At 31.3% G+C, this 12,792-nt stretch overlaps 2 protein-coding genes and 1 non-coding gene across 4 annotated transcripts; all 3 read right to left on the bottom strand.

Moving 5' to 3' along the window:
• Window positions 1-857: 857 nt before the first annotated feature.
• Window positions 858-1,359, bottom strand: LOC123922675 (heavy metal-associated isoprenylated plant protein 19). The gene is made up of 2 exons (XM_045975372.1): window positions 1,245-1,359; window positions 858-1,126 (listed from the first exon to the last, which is right to left on the bottom strand). Exons 1-2 carry the CDS (start codon window positions 1,357-1,359, stop codon window positions 858-860), a joined length of 384 nt encoding a protein of 127 aa, XP_045831328.1.
• A 3,879-nt stretch (window positions 1,360-5,238) lies between these two features.
• Window positions 5,239-5,310, bottom strand: TRNAP-UGG. The gene has a single exon. It is a non-coding gene; the product is annotated as a tRNA-Pro (tRNA).
• A 1,100-nt stretch (window positions 5,311-6,410) lies between these two features.
• On the bottom strand, window positions 6,411-11,312 carry LOC123921666. 2 transcript variants are annotated; one of them, XM_045974305.1, is made up of 3 exons: window positions 11,005-11,312; window positions 9,753-9,815; window positions 6,411-9,677 (listed from the first exon to the last, which is right to left on the bottom strand). In XM_045974305.1, exon 3 carries the CDS (start codon window positions 9,626-9,628, stop codon window positions 6,722-6,724), a length of 2,907 nt encoding a protein of 968 aa, XP_045830261.1. In that variant the 5' UTR covers window positions 9,629-9,677; window positions 9,753-9,815; window positions 11,005-11,312; the 3' UTR covers window positions 6,411-6,721. The 2 variants fall into 2 exon arrangements, with proteins under 2 accessions (XP_045830261.1, XP_045830260.1); XM_045974304.1 differs by having other exon boundaries at window positions 9,753-9,820; window positions 11,005-11,190.
• Between the last annotated feature and the right edge of the window lie 1,480 nt (window positions 11,313-12,792).

The following is a 12,792-nucleotide window of genomic DNA, read 5'->3' as shown; positions in this document are numbered from 1 at the left end:
CTGCATCTCTAATTCTAAACAGAAAAAAAAATATTAAACGATATGCACTGCCAATGTAAAGTTATTTTACACTAAGAACCGATCACAACTAACTGGCCAAGGAAGTTAGTTCATGAATCATGACAGAGTCAAACTAAGAAGGTTATTTTGTCTTGCACTATTCTCTTGCTATTCTCTTTCAATTGGTTGACGGTGTAAAATTTTACGTTGTCGGTGCATATTATATTTTCTCTTAATGATAACTTTACAAGTTTTGCAGAACATTCCCTCACCTTAAACTTTATTGCACAAATAATATAAACAACAATATATGTACCACATTATAAGGAGACCTGCCCATATCAGTGGCGCACTTTGTTTGGTGATAATCTAATGCACCATTTCAGATTAGTAGAAGGCACACGCATAAAACTTAGTTTATAGTTATACACGTTAATTAAGCATATGAAGGGGACAAGCAATAACATGCATCATAATAACAAGTGTTTTAATCCTTCAATCAATACTAACCAAAAGAAACAACAAACAAAAAATACAAATAAACAAATCAATATGAGAAAAAGGACACACATAGGCAAGTCAATGAACCATATATTATTATACATTAATTAAACTAGATCAAATCAATATCTTATTCTTATCAACATTAATTACAAGCAAAAGCTTGAAATAATACATACATACTCTCTCTATCCCAAAATATAGGGAAAATGGTCGAACAAAGTTGATGAATTTAATCTAAATTTTTAACTAAATACATTAACTTTCTTTGACAAATTTTTCCTTATATTTTGGGACAGATGAGTATAATAATCTATCCAGAAACACTAGTATATTGAATAAAAATATTCTACTATCTACATTATTGCACATGCATTTGGATTTTCATCGTTGAACATCATCAAATCTTCGGTTTTTATGCAACAACCATTTTCATACAAAAATGGTGGCATTATAACAAGCATATCATTAGATTCATCGTTTGTCTCCTCATCATCTTTGATGGACAAAATCTCCACTTTTTTTCCTGTTTTCTTTTTTAGTTTCTTCAATAATTTATTCGAATCAATCCGACCCGTTACAATCACCACGTGTCTGTTCATGTCAGTAATGAACGTTTCCATTCCTAATTAACAACAAAAAAACATAGTTACACAATTATACTATCCTATATCTTATAATTGTTACATTATAGGGTCAAATTAAAAAACATGATCAAAAGAGTGAAGATATGAAACAAAAACCTTTACACTTATTGATGACTTTTGCAACAGTTCTTTCACAAGCGTTACAATGCATTGAAACATTGTATTCCACAGTTATTAATTTGTTTTGTTCAACTTTTTTGTTCTTTCCCATTGAATTGAAACTTTAAAATGTGAATGTGACACTGCCATGCAAAATAAAAAATTAAAATGATTTCAGAAATTATTGTTTTGTAGAATTGTGAGAAAGGCTTATTTTTGTGCAGGAGAAGTTGGTTAATATATATATATATATTAAGTTTCTCTTTTTATTTATTTTCCTTTTTAACTAGCAGGACACCCGTGCGTCCGCACGGGAGTCGCGGCGTTGCCGCTCCTCACTTGGTAAGATGAAATGATATAATATTTGGTAAAAAAAATAGAAAAAGAACAATGGTAAAAACATCACAAAAAAACTTTAGGTCTCCGTATTAATTTAGGAATATAAATATAGATAATGTAGAAATTATGAAGAAAAAAAATATGCTACCTTATTAATATATTAGTAAAAACATAGGTGTTGAAAAATCACAAAAAAAAACTTATGTCCATGTATTAATATATAAGTATAAATATAGTCCCGTAAAAATTGTTAAAAAATAGGCAATCATATTAAAATGTTAGTGAAAATATAGGATAGGTCTCGAAACAGTCATCAAAATAATTAGGTCATCGTATTAAATATGAGTATAACCAGAAAAATTGTAAAAAAAAATAGACAACTTAATTTTTATTTTATTTTTGTTTCAAACAACTTAATTAATATATAATTAAAAGTACAAGTCCCGTAGAAACCACACAAACAAAAAAGTTTTCATATTAATATATGAGTTTAAATATAGGTCCCGCAGATGTTATAAAAGAATGGGCAAACTTATTAATATGAGTAAAACACATAGGTCCACATGTACCAAAAAAAAACACATAGGTCCCCAGAAATCACACAAAAGATTAGGATCTCGTATTAATATATAATTATAAATATAGGACTAAAAAAAATAGTAAAAAATTGAAAACTTCACTTGATAACATAAAATAGTAATTTATTGGGAAGTAGATTAAAAGATTAAAAAAATAGAAAGATATAATAATATTTGGTAAAAAAATAGAAAAAGAACAATGGTAAAACTATCAAAAAAAACATTATGTCTCCGTATTAATATTTGAATATAAATGATAATGTAGAAATTATGGAAAAATAGGTTACCTTATTAATATATTAGTAAAAACATAGACCTTGTAAAAACCACCAAAAAATTAGTTCCTTGTATTAAATATATGAGTATAAATATATCCTTTTAAAATTATTAAAAAATAGGTAACCTCGTTAATATGTTAGTGAAAATATAGGTCTCACAAAAATCATCAAAATAATTAGGTCACCGTATTAAATATGAGTATAACCCGTAAAATTGTAAAACAAAATAGGCAACTTAATTAATATATAAATAAAAGTATAAGCTCCGTAGAAATCACAAAAAAAAAAGTTTCCATATTAATATATGAGTATTTTATAGGTTCCGTATATGTTATAAAAGAATGGACAAACGTATTAATCGTATTAATATGAGTAAAAAACATAGGTCCCGCATAAACCACACAGAAGATCAAGTTATCGTATATTAATATATGAGTATAAATATAAGTTCACAAAAAATAGTTAAAAACTGTAAATTTTATTAATAAGAGTAAAAACATAGGCCCTGCGTACGTGTATGATATAAACTGTTGTTGTTTTGTTTGGCACACCTTGTGCCAATCAGGACTCATTATTAATAATAAAATTCATTTTAGTTTGTTAAAAAAAAATACACAGGCACCGCAGAAATCACACAAAAGATTATATCCTTCTGTTAATGCATGAGTATAAATATATGTCAAGAATGAGCAACCTTATTAATATATTAATAAAAAATATATATGGCTCGTAAAAATGAACAAAATAATTAGGTCCTTGTATTAATATTTGATCTAGTATAACCCGTAAAATTATAAAAAAAAAAATAAACAACTTTATTAATATATGATATATGATTAAAATTATAAGTCTCGTACAAATAAAAAAAAAAGGTTATCTTATTAATTGATGAGAATAAATATATAGTCCTACATAAATTATTAAAGAACATGAAATCTTATTAATAAGAGGAAAAACATATGCCACTTTTTGCTTTTTCATAGCCGCCCCACAACAACAACATAGTAAACCCTACTTTTTGCTTTTTATTCTTGTTCATCTTTTAAAGAGGGGTGATTTTGGATCAATTTTGATCTAAAATCACCCTTTTTTATTGTTTTATATATTTTTTTTATTTAAATAAGTAATTTTTCACACATTCTTATGTTTCATTTGAGTTTTCTTTTGTTGTTCTTGTCTGATGTTGTTTTAATCCCGTCTTAGTGCAGAGGTTTTTTGTCTTGAGTTCGCGTCTTGGCACGGTGTCCGGTTTAATTCCGTTGTAGTACAATGTTTGTTTTGTTAAGATTTGCAGATTTGCTCCGATTCAGATTCAGTGCAGATTCACACGTACTCTACTTACTTGAATAAATGAATATTGTTTGTTGTTAGTCTAAAAAAAAAAGAAAAACATAGGTCTCGTAGGATTCACACGAAAGATTATGTCCCCATATTAATATATGACTATAACTCGTAAAATTATAAAAAAAAATAAACAACTTTACTAATATATGAGTAAAAATATAAGACCCGTAGATATATCCATAAAAATTAGGTTCCCGTATTAATTTGAATATAACCCATAAAATTATTAAAAAAAAATAGGCAACATAATATTTTAGTCTTTTTTTCTCCAATAATTTTCTTCCGCATAGAAAAATCTCATAAGAACGAAAGTCATATCTTTCTTATTATATCTTTCTTGTGTGATTTGTTTATGGTTTTGTTTCTCTGACTCTTTGTAAACTTTTGTAGTCTACCTCGGTACATCTTGTGTTGGAGAGGTTTTCTATGTTAATATATCTCATTTTGGTTTGTTAAAAAAAATATTAGTCCTTATATCAAAAACAAAAAATCTTTAAAAAAAAAAAAAACTTCTAAAAAATGTCATTTATTTTTCAACTATTTTCAACTTTGTATTTAATTTTTACTGTTTTTTAAAAACTAAATGTATCATTCACGCGCAACTGTAGAGAATAATCCTCTTGAGGTAACTGACAATTTTTATTGTTTTTGTCTCACCATTTTTTTACGGGAGTTTTTCAGTTTTTTCCCACCATATTCTTGTATTAAATTAATTAAATTTATTGAGTTGAACTACAAATTGAAAATTAACTTAATTAAATATTGGATTGAAGTCCATAAATCAAGTTGAGTGAATCTAAAATAACGAAACATAAACAATAAATGATAAAATTACACTAAAGAAAGGGTTGGACTCAAATAAAATATCATAAATAAATGGAAACAACATCATGTACCTCTATATTGTAAAAAAAATAAACCATACATTTGTTGTCTTATTTGGTATAATGCACTTATGACGTTGAAATAAAGAATTTCATTGAATCTCTCCTTTTATTTGTAATGAATTTTACTCTCTTATTATAAAAAAGAAAAAATAAATAAACACTTCCCCTTTCTTCTTTTAACTTAACTATGTTGATTATATGTTGGTTCCAAAAATATAACAAATTAATTCATATGGCTTAGTGGTAAATTTAATAAGAAGTGTAACTAAAAGGTTAAGGGTTCGATTCGTACTAAGAAATTTTTTAGCATTTTTCTACTAACTTTTTTTAATAAAGACACAAAATAACCCTGAATTGATTATGTGTCAAAAAATGAAAAAGGGACAAATTAGGAATTTCATATGTACCTTCTTTTCTTATATAGTAGAAGTACTGTTTTCAGATAAGAGTGAAATATTAACGTTGCTATTTTCAAATTTATTTTGATTTTTTTACTTTCTCATTTCACTCTATTTGGATAAATTTAGAGCAAACAATTGTTTATTGCAAAAAATAAAATAAAAATGGGGCATTCGGAGAATCGAACTCCGGACCTCTCGCACCCAAAGCGAGAATCATACCACTAGACCAAATGCCCTTGATGTTAATGTTTCGTAACGTAATGTATAGATACCTTATACAAACAATAAATCAGTAAACTCTTATTATATGAGACGCATATGATGCATTTTTTTGGGGTTATTTAGATAGAAGGTTTTGTTGATCTTAAATTTGAAAAATCCAATCTATCCAAATAAAATTTTAATTTACCTTTTTCATGATGTTTCAATTTCTATTATTTTTTTTAGATTTAATTAATCTGTAGGTCCTGTCATCTGAGTTTAACTCAATTGACAAGACATTGCATTATATAAGTAAGGAGTCGGAGTTCGAACCTTGGTTATCTTACTTATCCACTTTAAAGATGTATTTTCTAGCCACTAGACTACTTGATCAATAAAATAAAATAAATACAAATTTGTAGGTACTTAAACTATTTGAGAATTTTCTTTTTGAAGAAGCCAAATTAGCTCATTCAAATTGGCACTAGAGAGAAGCGAACATGAGTTAACTATTTGAGAATTTTTAAATAGATCTATAAACTAATTTTTTTTTTAAAACATGTCTTTAAACTATTTTATTTTTTTTCAATTAAATTCGTCAGTTAAATCATATAAAACTCATGTATTATAGTATTATAATGAGTATTCTTATAAAAAAAATAAAAAATTAATACCACCGAGTCTTTTTTTGTTATTGTTATTCTGAATGTGCTGTTATTCTTGTCGTTGTTATTCTGAATGTGTTGTTGAGTTTCATAAAAATGGGACTGGCTGAAGCACATGAATCCAGCTATTTCTGAATATACTCGTTAGACTGAAAGAGAGAATGATATTCTTAAGAATGGCTACTATAGGATTTCAACACACAATCACGTTGACAAAGATGCATGAACCAAGTGAAAAGAGATTTTCTTCGTCATGGCTACTCAAGTCTAAGGTCCAGGGATGTATCCAAAACTCAAACAGATGAGGAACAGAAAATGGATGAATGGTTGAAACCGGTGCTGAATGAATAACATGAGATAAAACTCCGTCCCTGGATAAAAGACACGAGAGGATGCAAATATCCCCCTCCCCCAAACTCCGTCCCTGTCTAAGGTCATATATACATGCAAAAAAGAAAAAAAGATATCCATAGAAAATAACAGAATAGATAAACTTCTTTTCTTAATCTATAGTCCAATACTAAAATATCCACAGTGCAACTGGGATTCAAATGAACTAGAACCAAAACCACGAATGCAACCAAGAACCGGCACAACATGTTTCCTTCAAGAGGTAGCCGGAACAACACCAAAATTTTGCACCGTGCTGTCATTAGCGGACACTATGGTTTTCTTATAATTACAAAAAGCCAAGTTTCTAAAAAAATAAATAAAAAAACTATCAGATTACCAAATTTCAATGATATCAGTCACCCAAGGCTACTTCCTTGCCAAGCTTCATCTAAGGCCATAGGAATGAAGGTGGTACTGCTCCTGGATCAAGCTCCCAGAATCCTCTCAGATTGCCGTCATGCTGTTCTGTCAGTTTGAAAGCTGGAATTTGGTGAGAGAACCTCAGCAATTCTTTTCTGGATATTCTCAGGTTGACGGAAGAACCTTCATTTGATTTGCCTCTGAAGACAGAACTAAAACCACTAACCTTCTCTAAAACTAAAGTCTCTATAAACAAATCAGCTTCTCCAAGAACTTCCACTATGTCATACTCCCAATTTTTCAGGTCAGAACACTTGATTTTGTTTGACCAATTCCTATAAAGAGCCCATACTTCGCCTTTTTTCGGATAGATGGCATAATTCCTACCAATAGCATCAGCTTGTACTTGATGTGAAATACAAGACAGGTTACTGTAAGTAGAGAGAAAATCATTTGTTTTAATGACATTAAATCTGCCACATGAAATAAGCATATCTTCATCTTCCCATTTAATAGTATTCTCTGGTAGCCAACAGCAAGCGAGCCAATAAACATGCAATTTAAGATCAGGGCTAGTCTCAATTTCTTTAATCTGACCATAGTATTTTGGCATTTCATCCTCGTCACTGTAAAATGCCCATATTTGACCAATCTGGAACTTATCAAGGGACCTCCCAGTTTCAAAATTGAAGAACTGAGCATCTGGAATTTCAAAAGCTTCTGGGGTTGAAGCTGGACAAGCATGGCAGTCATCGATATCATCAAAAGAATCCTTTATCTCAGTCATGTTGCTTGTTTCAACATTAAACTTGGGAGTGGATATAACTTTGTCAGGGGTCATCAAGGGTTTTGATATTTTTGAAGATCCTGCATTATCACTGCCACATGAACCATGCCCAATCTTGACATCCAAATTTTGAGGATCAGCAATCTCTTCAAGATCCATTGGTAAAGATGCAGGATCAAGTTCTAAATATCCTAAATGAACACCAACTCCTTCCTGACCAGTCATTTTGAAAGATGGAACCATGTGAGAGAATCTAAATAACTCCAGGGATGGAATTTGAAACATCTGATTATCTTCTCTCATAATTCGAAAGAAGAGGCTTACAAAACCTTTCAATTTACCCAAGTACGCAACATGTACACCCTCACCATTGGCATAATCTGATAGGATTTCAACAAACTCATATTCATACTGCTTATGAGATTCCGCATCCATGTACCATTTAATATCCCAATTTTTAAGAAGAGCCCACGTTTCTCCCTTTCTAGGATACACATGAAAAGTATTGCGGCCAATCCTTTCGCATTGAACCAGATGAGAAAACAGCTGATGATCTTCAAAGATATCAGTGGCACCAAGTTTAAATTTCCCACAAGCAACCGGCAAATCCTCACCTACCCACTTGATTTCATCTTTGTCATCTGGATGTGATTCAAGCCATGTTGCCTGCAACTTAAATCCAGGAGAGAAAACTTTTCTGATCAAAGCGTATAATCTAGGCATGCCATCTTTTGCATCATAGATAGCCCAAATCTGCCCAGGTGCAAAACATTCTTTTTTTTTGTTCTTGTCAAAATCACTGAACTCTGCATTGAAATAGGCATAAGCATTAGGAAGAGTTGTTGTATTGCACATTGAATTTGGAGAAGAATTCTCTGAAGTTTCGTCCATATGCTTCGACCCTCCCACAGCTTCTTTTCCACTAGCCCTCTTTTTTTCCTCATTTCTATCCAGTGAGCTCTCTTTAAAATGAAAATCCTGTTTCTGTTTTACCTTTTCATGTTCATCTCTTGGATCGGCTGTTAAACCATTCTGATCTTTAGTTTTAGTTTTCTCGCCATGACTTTGACCATCACCACAAGCTGATCTATTCTCATGACCCTTTTTTGATAAGTCATTGTCATTGTTGCTCATATTATCACCGTAGGAAACCTTGTGCTTCTGTCGCACAGATCTTGGTTGCTGCTCAGTTGAATGATTTCTTACACCAGGAAAACCATACCCACCCATTCTTTCAACTTCAGAATCACTAGAATCACTGCTGCTTGTAGAATCAGAGCTTTGACTGGATTCATTCACTTGATTCCAGTTTCTCTTCACATTTGACTTTCTAGAGACACCAACCGGGACTTTATTCTTGAAAGGGTTTGTATTGGATTTCTCAGCATGCGAGTTGCCTTGAGATCCAACATTCTCCTTGGAAGCTTGCTGACTTGAGTTAGTTGTCCGTGATGTACCTTGTATATCCACAATATATGCAACAAATGGCTTATGGCAGTGTTGACAGCGAAGAGGTTTATTTAATACTTCTCTGTAGTATTGATACTTCACAGAACAAAACGGACAAGCAGTCCAAAAAGTACTGCGCCCACCATTTTGCTGCTGCGCGGGCTGCTTATTTTGCTGCTGCTGCTGCTGCTGCTGCTGGGTGTTCGAGTTTGTAAAATTGGGCCTGGCATTGTTTTTCATTGCAGAATTGAAATTCGTAGGAACCTTCTGTGGATTATGATGTGGCATAGCAGTTTTTTTCGCTTTAAGCTTCATGTCATATCTAGTTCGTTTTTCTCTGTCTAAAAGCACTCTTTGAGCTTCCCCAATCAGCTTAAATGCAGCTTCTGCACCAGCAAACTTGTTTTTATCAGGATGAAGTTGAAGAGCAAACTTTCGGTACTGCTTCTTAATCATTGTATCACCAGCTGTGTGTTCTAGCTGAAGAATTCCATACCAATCAGTCTCATCATCAATCACTTTCTGCTCAGCAGAGCAGTGCACATCACAAATAACAAGCATTTGAGCTATGTTTTCCAAAACAGGATACAGCTTCTGAGCCTTAAGAGCAAACTTTCGAGCCGCCACGAAATCCCTGCTTTCCATCTTCTTTTCAGCAATGGCCTTGGCCCTTAAGGCCTCTTCTTTGTTGCAGTCCATCAAAAATCCAAATCTCAAAACAGTAGATTGAGGGATGTAGCCAAGTGAACTGCCAAAATTTATAAATTTAATTTAACTGCTCTGAGATCAACTTAACCAAATTAAATGCAAAGATTGAACATACCTTCCAATGCCCCACCTTCACCAGTCTCCCAAAAGATATACAGCCTTCAAATTTACATCAGTCCTGCACTGGTCAATTCAAATTTACAGCAATGAAAAACTTTTGATATTATAAACAAAATTTCAAGCATAAAATCATTGCATCAGTAGATAGGTTGGACAGTTGAATCCATCCAAAATAATAGTACAATCAATAATAGAAGCCAGTGACAAAAATTGTAAGCTACCGCATCTGTTGTATGTGTGTGATATTGCTAGACCCGAACCAAGCAAAATTTATACAAAAAAGTGATAATAAGGGTCCGTTTAGTTTTTTCTTGATGCAATAGAAAGAAACAACAACGAAACAACTAAATTAACTTTGGGGGTCCGTTTAGTTTATGAAAACATTCTCTATTTTCACTTCATAAAATTTGTGTTAGTGTACTGTACATGTTAACAAGGGGGGAAAAATCTTTTGAAGAGAACAATGATAACGTCAAAAGAGCTGTTTTCATTATTTCCAAAAAGCATCATCTCTAGCTAGCACCACCGCAATGACTCACTTCAAAAGTCTCAAATTTTCTTATTAGCAAATTAAAATAAACACATAACAAACCCTAAATTTTCCAGTTCCACTCCTGCACAATTCACTCTCTTTTTTTCAGGCAGCACATAAACCACCAAACTCAATTGTACAAAGCAACCCCAAACCAAATGCACATTAGAAAAATGCTTCAATCGAACAACAAAAACCGCCACCTCCAAGTCTTAAACTCTTATTTTATCCCACTAAAAATCTCTAATCCAACAAACTTAAACCATTTTACAATCTACTTCACATCATCATCAAAAGGTAAAAACATACCCACACACACACACACACACACTCTTCAAGTTTCTCTAAACAAGCTAAAACACGAAATTCAAACTCAAAACCAAAACAAAGTTCAAATCAAATAACAGGAAAAACCCTAATCCATTTCAAAATAAACAACTTGAAGATTAAAAATTAAGCAAATAATAATAATAATAATAATAATAATCACAGAAAAATCACGAAAAAAATAATAAATGGGTGGATTGACATTCATGAACCAAAACATATTAGATTCATCACTATCTAAGGTAATGCACTCAAAAAATTCAACATGCATAAATTAATGAGTAAAAATTAACAAGCCCTAAATTTCGTTAAGCAGTGAAACAAAAATTAAGAAAAAAAATGAATTTGGAGCAGAGAAAATGGATAATAGAGAAACGAAGAGTTGAACCTTGGCAGTAACTGGTAATGGCGGAGAAGAGAAATTGAAGAGACCAAGTTTCTGACTTGTGAAAATGACACAATACACATAAAAAAGGCATTTTTTTTCCTTTAAATATTTCTGCAGATTTCTGACATTGCTCAAACATTCATCTTGGATTATGAAATTCATTCATAATCCAAGCCCATTTGGCCCAACATCAAATTACCGCAGGCCCATTTATTTCCCTTAGTGAAATTTACGTGGGTCTCACTATTTTAAAAATAATATAATATTATACTATCATTAATTTAGTGAGATTCGTATAAATTTCGTTTAATCAATAACTAAAATGATTATGTTAAGGCAAATTCTATTTATAGCGAACCATATACTTCAATAATGTGCATCAAATCAAATTATTATTAAACTATTTGTTTGAGTTAATTTGTGTGTTTTGCAATAAATAAACAAAATCATTATTCAATATTCTATTTCATCTATCATCATAATTATTATAATCAAGTTACTTCTTATAAGTTACACAAAATATATATTAAAAAAAGTTACTAATTTTTTTTTTCTTGATTAAATTAAATTTTGACATTGCAACCAAACTTATGTTGGCTCCTCAAATTAATTAAGAGCTAATTATTTATGCTAAATTTATGTTTTTCATATTTTATTTGGGAACAAGTCCAAGTTGAAACTTTCCATGTCTCTCATGTGGTTGACATTCTCACAACCTCTAGCAACACAACAATTCAAAGATCTCATGTCTAATATGCAAGTAATATTGATAGTAGAACCATTATGTTGAGGGGACATATAGGAACATCATGCAACACAATTGCATAAGCATGTCAAGAATTTTACATTCAATCCTATTGATTTCTTCCATATTAGTTATAGTAGTTATTTTCTCTATATATGTAATGCATCTATAATCACAACATTTGTTTATTTCTTTGTTAGTTTAAAGTGCAACATGAACTAAACAAGTGGAATTATTGAGCCAAATATATTGTCAAGTGCTAACATGCAACATCTAACAAAGTCCAAGTTCTCTTTGTAAGAAGCAGAAAAAAAGAAGTATATATACTTCTTATTGTAAGAATCAACAATACAATTGCAAGTAAGAGAATATCTTACCATCACCAATACAAGTGCAAATAAAAGAATCTTGTGCCTTCCTCACTGCATTACCTCTAGCAATCATTTCTTTGTGATACTTTCCTTACTGACATTGATACTGCAACTATCATATCCCTCCTCTGACGATGCTTTGTCTCTCTTTAAAATTATGCATTAAATCTAGCCTATGTTTTAAAATTACGTATGCGGAGTACATAATCAACACCATATCAAATTGTGAAATGTTGATGTTCGCCATAAACGCGTTGAAGCTCTTGCACGACTCTCCAATTAGATCCCCATAGTTCCAAACCCTAGAACAAAGTTGGTTGACGAAAATACGCATCTTGAATGATTCTCAAGCAATATGGAAGGTGAATCTAATGTTAATGCTTGTGGAAAAGCTAATGAGAAGGTTTATTTCATATATTGTGTCTAATATAAAGAAATCCGCCATAACACTTGAGGAGTATATAATCAGCCCCATATTAAAAATTGAAACGGAGATATTTGCCATAAACTTGTTGGAGCTCTTGCACGACTTTCCAACCAGATCCTCATATTTCCAAACCCTATAACAAAGTTGCATGACGAAAATACGCATCTCAAATGATTTTCAAACAATGTGGAAGGTTAATCTAATATTAATGCTTCGACTTTGTGGAAAAGCTAACTAAGAAGGTT

This window comes from Trifolium pratense, linkage group LG4 (assembly GCF_020283565.1).
Source record: "Trifolium pratense cultivar HEN17-A07 linkage group LG4, ARS_RC_1.1, whole genome shotgun sequence".
NCBI lineage: Eukaryota > Viridiplantae > Streptophyta > Magnoliopsida > Fabales > Fabaceae > Trifolium > Trifolium pratense.
The sequence above is the reverse complement of the archived record's forward strand: the minus strand, read 5'-3'. Positions and strand labels throughout refer to the sequence as shown.